Source organism: Microchirus variegatus (genome assembly GCF_963457635.1).
Source record: "Microchirus variegatus genome assembly, chromosome: 8".
In the NCBI taxonomy this organism is placed as follows: Eukaryota; Metazoa; Chordata; class Actinopteri; order Pleuronectiformes; family Soleidae; genus Microchirus; species Microchirus variegatus.
This window is the reverse complement of record NC_139809.1, coordinates 28974452-28983801: the sequence shown is the minus strand read 5'-3', so window position 1 is coordinate 28983801 and position 9350 is coordinate 28974452. Positions and strand designations below refer to the sequence as shown.

The following is a 9350-nucleotide window of genomic DNA, read 5'->3' as shown; positions in this document are numbered from 1 at the left end:
GTACGTTTCAATTACATTACGTTATGTTTCATTACGTTGTGTTACGTTACGTCAAGGTAAGGCATTGTAACTCACAATGTAAAAATATAACATTGTGCTTGAACTCAACTTAAAATAGCGTATCTTAACTAAATGTCATGAATCATAATGTAACAAAACATAACGTATGATGACATTATGGTAACATAACATGATGCAACGTAACATAACTCAACTTAATATAAGGTATCATAACTCATAGCGTAAAAAACGTCATGTAACGTAACGTAAAACAACGTAACACAACGTAACAGAGTGTAATGAAACAACATCATGTAATTGAACCATAACAAAATGTAACAAAAGCATAACATATGATGGCATATGGTAACATAATGTAACGTAATGTAAGCTAGCATAACTCGTAGCGTAAAAAAATCATATCGTAACATAACATATCGTAACATAAAATATAACATAATGCAAATTGTGTCTTTAAATATAAATTATATTGTACATACTTGACAATACATGATGTTACATTTACCATATGTACACATTACCATATGTTGATTCATGATGGTGCTAAGTCATGTAACATTACTTTATTTTACTGTGCAGAGGAACCAGCAACTTTGCCAACATTTGTACATCGATTAGAGTAAAACTGGTCATTTCCCTGCAGACTAACGTCGCGTTGTTGGTGAAAAACCTGTCCGTGCTGCAGCTACAGCCGGAAAACACTGCAGGAGGAGAATTTATACCTTTATTTAGAACCTTAATGTCGCTGCTTCTGTTTCCTGTGAACAGACTGAACCTGATTTTAAAATAATGGATTTACGTTATCTGATGGAGAGGATAACAACGGAGGAGTGTTTTTGTTTGTTTGTGTGTGTGTGTGTGTGTGTGTGTGTGTGTGTGTGTGTGTGTGTGTGTGTGTGTGTGTGTGTGTGTGTGTGTGTGTGTGTGTGTGTGTGTGTGTGTGTGTGTGTGTGTGTGTGTGTGTGTGTGTGTGTGTGTGTGTGTGTGTGTGTGTGTGTAGCGGGGGGGTAGATGAAAGTGGACTGGAGCTCAGAGACACTGAGTCACTCCCGGTGCAGGCTCACAAACAACTGGATAAAAATAGAAAAAAGCAGGCGGATGAAGACAGAAAAGAGACAGACAGTGGAATGGAGAGAGGCAGGTGGACCGACTGACGGATGGAAGGATGGAAGGATGGACAGGACGGTGATGCTGGACAGAAAAATCCATCCAAGAGAGTGATTGACGACAGAAGCAGAAACATAAATACTGAGGAATATGAAGGAAGAGGGCGAGACTGATGTCTGAGATTTTAGAGAGAGAGACAGAGTCAGGTTAGATGAATCCAAACAAAGATGTTATGACGACACTCAAATCAGATTTGACTGTTCACACTATGAGTGACTGAACACGAAGCAAAGCTGGAAATAATGTATTAGATGGAAATATGTATGTATATGTATGATGAGATAAGATAAGACATGGCAAGGTAGGCTAAGATAAGCTCAGCTAAGACAATGTAAGATAATATTAGCTAAGATGAGTTAATGTAAGATAGCGTGAGGTAAGTTAATGTAAGCTACTATAAGATAAGGTATAAGAAAAGATACAATAAGATACAGCAAGGTAGGCTAAGATAACATAAGCTAAGATAACGTAAGATACCGTAAGATAAGGTATAAAATAAGATAAGGCAAGGTAGGCTTAAGTAACCTCAGCTAAGACAATGTAAGATAATATTAGCGAAGATGAGTTAATGTAAGATAGCGTGAGGTAAGTTAATGTAAGCTACTATAATATAAGGTATAAGACAAGATACAATAAGATACAGCAAGGTAGGCTAAAATAAGCTCAGCTAAGATGAACTAAGAAAGTTAATATAAGCTAAGTTAAGATAATGTAAGATAAGATCAGATACAGCAAGGTAGGCTAATATAAGCTGAGATATTAGCTAAGATAATGTTCGATAAGTTACTGTAAGCTAAGTTATGTTAATGTAAGATAAGCTGAGCTAAAATAATGTTAGATAAAATAAGATCAGATACTTCAAGGTAGACTAAGATAAGCTAATATGTTAGCTAAGATAACGTAAGCTAAGATAAGATACTGTAAGATAAGGGATAAGAAAGGTAGGCTAAAATACACTCAGCTAAGATTATGTAAGATAAATTAATGTAAGCTAAGTTACGATAATGTAACATGATATGACCAGGTAGGCTAAGATAAGCTCAGCTAAGATAAACTAAGATAATGTAAGATAAGGTATGAGATAAGATATGATACGGTAAGGTATGCTAAGATAAGCTGCGATAAGTTAATGTAAGCTAAGTTAAGATCATGTAAGATAAGCTGAGCTAAAATAACGTCAGATAAGATAAGATCAGATACTTCAAGGTAGACTAAGATAAGCTAATATATTAGCTAAGATAACGTAAGCTAAGATAAGATACTGTAAGATAAGGGATAAGATAGGTAGGCTAAAATACACTCAGCTAAGATTATGTAAGCTAAGTTACGGCAATGTAACATACGATATGGCAAGGTAGGCTACGATAAGCTAAGATTTTAGCTCAGATAAGTTAATGTAAGCTAAGATATTGTAAGATAAGTTATACGATTAGATAAGGCAGGGTAGACTAAAATAAGCTCAGCTAAGATAAACTAAGATAATGTAAGATAAGCTATGAGATAAGGTAGGCTAAGTAAAAACAATTTTAGGCTAACAATTCTCAACAGACCGGTGATGAGTTAGTTAGCTGTAAACCTGTTAACCAGTCCTTTAACCAGCCGCTAACCTGCTACGATGACCTACGATGGCCGTGACTGACCTGTGCCGTGGCGGTGGAGTCGTTCAGCGCCCTCTGCAGGGCGTGACTCAGTCCTTTAGACAGATTCTGTTTCAGGATCAGGTCCAGGCGGTTCCTGCGCAGCTCGATGGACAAAACTGTAACGGCAGACGACGACGACAACAGCTCAGTGAATGTTTAACATGTTTAATGTATGGTTTCAGTGTCTCTTTAAAGGCTAATAATAACGTCGGTAAATGGTCACAGGAGCTCTGGCTCTGTTTAAAGGTCTCTTCGGAGACTCTGGGGGAACCTGATGCCCGATCCATAACAATACTACATCATCATCTCTGGTGAAATGAAAACCGAGGCCTCCAGTCTCCCGCTTCTCATAAATCTGAGTGTTTACACTCCAGGAAACACTAGATTTTAATTACTTCATGTGCATGTAATTACAGCTCGGTCCCACAATAGGTATATTAAGTTTCCGCAAATGGTATTTTGCGTCTAGTCATCATCGCACTCTCTGCTAATCGTTTTTCCACAGGAAGCTGTGATGTGTGATGTAATGAACGTATTGTTTGGAATTAAGGAGATAGTTTGAAGGTCTCGGATACGACTGACACAACTTAAGAATATGTTTGCATCATTATCTCAACATTAGACAGACATTTCTGGCTGGAAACTGTAGTTTGTAAGCTGTTTACCCTCCTGCACCAAAGTCCATTGAGAAAATCAGCGTTTTTTTGGGCTCGCAGTGACACTAGTTGCTGGTGTACTGCTGCCACGTTTGGTAAGATTGTGTCGCTGAAGTAAAATTGAATGAAAGGATTTCAAACCGAGTTAACACAAATAACACATTAGAATTTAATGACGGAGGCAGCAGTGGATCAGGAACTCCCACGTGCTGTAATCTAAAATCGATGGTTTTCTCTATGGAATTTGGTGCAGCAAGTAAATAGTTTACTAAAAAACTAAATTGCACTGAATTTCACAAAACTTGGTGGAAGCGTGTTATAGCCCAAGATAGCCTCAACACAACAGGAAGTCGGCCATTTTGAATTTGCCGTCCATCTTGGGCGATTTGCACCCTACGTAAATGAGCAAACTCTTCCAAACGCGTTAGTCGTACCGACATTTAAAAAATAACGGGGAAATTTGTCCAAAACACATCAATGGTGAAAAGATTCAAAATGGCGTGGCCACGGCAACCATTGGCCATTCGCCACAAAACAGGAAGTGCCCAATAACTTCGGCATACATTGAGTTCCACGGAATTTCGCGAAACTTGGTGGGATGATGTTATAGCCCAAGATGAACAAAAAATTCCATCGGGACCATGGCCTCAACGCAACAGGAATTCAGCTATTTTAAATTTGGCGTCCATCTTGCACACTTCGTAATTGAACAAACTAGCATAGAAAATACTCGGACAAAAGGGTAATTCGTATATTATGTGTACTGTCTTCTCGTACCTGTTCTGACCCAGTACCTCTGGGTCACGTTGCATGGTAGAGGACTCTCCTCTGCCGCGGTGCTCGACGGCGGTTCTGTGGTTGTAGTTAGCGGTGGCGTCACGGTGGTGACAGGAACCTTTGTTGTTGTGGTTGTACTTGCTGTAGTAGTAGTAGCGGTTGTGGTGGGGGCAGCCATGGTAGTAGTCATAGTAGTTGTAGTAGTAGGAGCAGAAGTAGTAGTAGTAGTAGTAGTAGTGGTGGTGGTTGGTGGTTCAGTCGTGATTGTCGTAGTAGCAGGTGTGGTTGTGATGGTCGTTGTCGGTCTAGTCGTAGCCTGTGCGGTCGTAGCTTGCTGCGTGGTGGAATTCGGCGGCGACGACGCGGCGCTGACGTTGTTGGTTGTCGCCGCTGCGTCGTCATCGTCGGTCACAGTAGTAGTGGTCGTTGAGGGCGTCGTCGTGGTTACCGTGGTCAGCTGACGGCTGTCACTGGTCACAGTGTCCCGGCCTGTGCTGTTTGAAGCTGCAGTGGCGTCTGGTGGCGTTTGTGCTCTCGCTGTGGTGGAGAGCAGGAGAGGCGACACCGCGGCGACCGTGGTGGTGGCGATGGTTGTTGTTGGTGGAGATGTCTTCATGATGGTGGTGGGCGGGGTCATGATGTGGCGCGAGGTGTTTCTGGTGCGCACGGGCGCGGTGGTGTTCCACTGATGGGTGGAGAACGGGCTGGTGATGTTGGCGGGGAGCGTGACGTCGTGGTCGCCCACGGTGGACAGGAGGGACTCTGGGACGGTGGGGAGGTCCCACGCTGGCAGGCTGCTCACCGACTCTTCTGCAGGGGCCAAACATACAGGTCAAAAATGTTGTTTTTTAAATCATGTCAGATTTTTATGACTTTTATTTTAAGGTTTAATTTGTTTAAACTTTTGTAAATTTGATTAAACTTTTGTAAATTTGATTAAACTTTTGTATTTTATTTGTAACTTTTGTAAAGAAAAATAAAATTGTAAATTTGTTTAATCTTTTGTAATTTTTTGGTAACTTGTAAAATTTTTTTTAAATTTCTTTAATATTTTGTAATTTTTTGTAAATGTCTTTAAACTTTTGTGAATGTCTTTAAACTTTTGTAAATTTCTTATAATTTTGTACATTTCTTTAATCTTTTGTATATTTTTGTAAATAAAAAAAAAGGACATTTTTTTAAACTTTTGTAAATCTTTTGTAAAGTTGTTTAAACATTTGTAAATGTGTTTAAACCTTTGTAAATTTGTTTAAACTTTTGTACATTTGTTAAAACTTGTACATTTGTTTAAACCTTTGTAAATTTGTTTAAACTTTTATAAATTGGTCTCAAGCACAAGCTGGCCACCGTACTAGAGAGAGACCTCTAGTGGCAGACATTATATGTATTATATGAAAGGTGAAGTAACAACGTACCTGAAGTGAAGCTGCTGTTGCTGTTGCTGTTGTTGTTGACGTTGTTGACGTTGTTGACGTTGTTGACAGTAAACAAAGAGGCGTTGTTTGCTGCTACTGTCTGCACGTTTTTGTTCGTAGTTGTGGACGATGGCGGCGAAGAAGAGGACGATTTTGTCGCGGACGAGGAGGCTTTGGACGACGATGAGGACATGCTCTTGGACCAAGCAGCTTTTGAGAGCAGCCCCAGAGGTTTCCTCACATTCGCCGGCGCCGTCTCCGCCAACACGCTGAGGACTGACGACGAAAACGCCGCCACCTCCTCTCTTTGGTCTCCTCCATGTTGTGCGCTCAGAATCCGCTCCCCCAGCCAGGCAGCCTGCTCCCTGGGCATGTTTGGCAGGGCGAGCCCCTCTCTCTCTGGAGGCCTCCACTCAGCATCTCCAGCCCAAGCACCGGTCAGAATCCCAGTCTGGGCAAAGACTTCCCCACCTGCTCCAGCTTCACTTTCACTCCAAAGCGCTGTTCTGGCCTCGGCAAACGTCGTCCCCTCAGACCAGGCGTCTTTGTCTTCTCTGAGTCCAAACCCAGGGGTGGACGGGAGGTCGGAGGCAGCTGCAGGGTTCAGAGGTGAGTCATCGGCTGCAGGGAGCAGGAAAAAAGAGAGAGGCTTTAATTAGAAGTTCTGGTAAGTGACAGGATCCGTCTTTGACTCATCTGTGCTGCAGGCCAAACGACCACTTCTGTGGATGTGACTCCATCATGTCCTATACCCCACACACACACACACACACACACACACACACACACACAGCTGCAGGCCTCAACTCATTAGTCCTCATCTTGCCAACACAACTGTGCGACTGCCAGGAGATTTAAAACACACACACATTCACCTTCTTACACACACACACGCACACACTGCCTGAGGAAATCAGTCTGGCTTAGCTCGCTAATCTCTTTTAAATCCTGACTTTAAAACTTACTTTTTGCTCTCACTGAGTGGCAGCGTTAACGGTTTATTTTATTGATCCACTGTTTTATTTATTTATTTAGTTATTTATTTATTTAATTAATTAATTAATCATTCTATATCACCTGGCGTCTACAGTGTGTAGAATTTAGCGACATTTGTCGCTTCCTTCCAGGCTAAGCGTTAGCCAAGCATGATGCTAACTTCGTTTCACCAGCTCAGCTAGGTTAGCAGCTAGGTTAGCAGCTAAGTTGGCAGCTAGGTTAGCAGCTAGGTTAGCTTAACCACGTTTTCACAGGCGTCTCTGTTGCACTAGCTTAACAAGCGTGTGATTTAAGTTGTTTTATTTGTGTTATCAGGTTAACATTGACCACTTGATAATGTCACTTACTTTCGAAAGCTAAAAAAACGCAGCGCCTTGGTTTACGTAAATCCAAACTTCCGATTCATTAAAAGGTGCAATATTTCTTCAAGCCAAAAATGTGACTGTCAGAATAACTTTAAAAACAGAAGAAAACATCTTTGTTTTGTCACAGGTCTGGACAAATATCACATTAAATATGTGATTCAAATGAAAATAAATGAGAATATCGCAATCGCAATTTCAGGCAGAATAATCTCAATTATTTGCAAAAGTTCTTCAATTTCTGCCAAATCTAAAATTATTTCACATAATTTATTATTATTATTACTGTGACTAAAGCTGTGACTGTGGGGGAAATAGTGGTAATATCTAAAGTAGGTCACACATGTGTGTGTGTGTTTTATGAAGGATAAAGCAGAGAGAATTCATTTAGATGTTCCAGAGTGAATAAATTAGGACACACACACACGCCCACACGCACACGCACACACACACACACACACACACACAGGTTCTAGAATCTGTGCTCGCCTGTGGATTATATAATGAATTTCTGAGAACACAGACTCAACCTGCACTGTTACCAAACTCATCAAATTCTATGCAAGTATTTACATTATGCATTTGCAATGTATATTAAAGAGATATTAAAAAAAAATAGTTATAATACAGAGCTCATAATGTGGGGAAAAATACTTATTTGTGGCCATGAAATACTAATCCTAACCAAGAAATACTAATTTGTGGACACGAAATACTAATTTGTGGCCACGAAATACTAATTCTAACCACAAAATACTGATTTGTGGACACAAAATACTAATTTGCGGACAGAAAATACTAATTTGTGGCCAGAAAATACTAATTTGTGGCCACGAAATACTAATTCTAAACACAAAATACTAATTCTAAACACAAAATACTGATTTGTGGCCACAAAATACTAATTTGCAAATACAAAATAATAATTTGTTGCCACAAAATACTAATTCTAACCACAAACTTCTATCTTGTGGACACAAAAAACTGATTTGTGGACACGAAATACTAATTTGTGGCCACGAAATACTAATTTGTGGCCACGAAATACTAATTCTAAACACAAAATACTAATTCTAAACACAAAATACTGATTTGTGGCCACAAAATACTAATTTGCAAATACAAAATAATAATTTGTTGCCACAAAATACTAATTCTAACCACAAACTTCTATCTTGTGGACACAAAAAACTGATTTGTGGACACGAAATACTAATTTGTGGCCACGAAATACTAATTCTAAACACAAAATACTAATTCTAAACACAAAATACTGATTTGTGGCCACAAAATACTAATTTGCAAATACAAAATAATAATTTGTTGCCACAAAATACTAATTCTAACCACAAACTTCTATCTTGTGGACACAAAAAACTGATTTGTGGACACGAAATACTAATTTGTGGACACGAAATACTAATTCTAACCACAAAATACTGATTTGTGGACACAAAATACTGATTTGTGGACACAAAATACTCATTAGTGGCCACGAAATACTAATTCTAACCACAAAATACTGATTTGTGGACACAAAATACTGATTTGTGGACACAAAATACTAATTTGCGGCCAGAAATAGTGATTTGTTTCCATGTATATGTTATTTTTGAACATTTATTTGTGTTTTCAGTTGATTGCTGAACGTATTATGGACTCCTTTGACTTGAACACAGCGACACATGTAAGTAAAGACATGAACATTCTCCCAGAATCCAGTGCAAACCTTTGAGCCTCAGTCATTATCTCCGTCCTCTCACTGAAGTGACTTTTATCTCCACTGCGGCTTCAGCTGAGCTTGAAGGTTTTGGCAGACGGAGGCGATTGTTCTGCCTCGTACGTTTAGGCTCAAAGGCACCTTGGTACTGTCGTGGATCTGAGAGATGAAGAAATAAAACCACCTGACATGGCTCAGTGTCTGGCGTGACACCAGTTATTAAATCTTGGGGAGTTTTTTTTTGTTCCAGAAAAGAAGGATTTTGCTTTGGAGAAGCAAAATGTAGGTCAGTGTATGTATTTTTAATATATATGTTCAACTGCACGCTGATCTCAGGCTGTTAAATGTGTGTGTGTGTGTCTGTGCGTCTCACACTTCCCACACTCCCCCATGTGCCTGCAGAGGATTGGGTAATTAAAAGACTGTGATTCTGAACAAGGGAGGCTTTTACAGGAAGCATCTCTGATCCTCTGGACGGCCGCTATTACAGTAACTACATCGCACCTCGCTCTTCATCCCCGAGCTCCATTAGTCGGGTCTGAGACAGAGGGTGAAACAACAGAGCTACGAACGACAGCAGCAGCAGACGCGATTAC

At 39.9% G+C, this 9350-nt stretch overlaps 1 protein-coding gene across 1 annotated transcript in view; it reads right to left on the bottom strand.

Moving 5' to 3' along the window:
* LOC310931202 (UPF0606 protein KIAA1549L-like) overlaps positions 1–9350 on the bottom strand; it is a gene marked incomplete at both ends in the record, with an annotated part of 82101 nt that overhangs the window by 49350 nt on the left and 23401 nt on the right. The window contains 3 exons of the mRNA XM_083894312.1: positions 2813–2944; positions 4262–5071; positions 5677–6297. Of these exons, the coding sequence (XP_083750438.1) occupies positions 2813–2944; positions 4262–5071; positions 5677–6297 (1563 nt within the window). The remainder of the gene's footprint in view (positions 1–2812; positions 2945–4261; positions 5072–5676; positions 6298–9350) is intronic.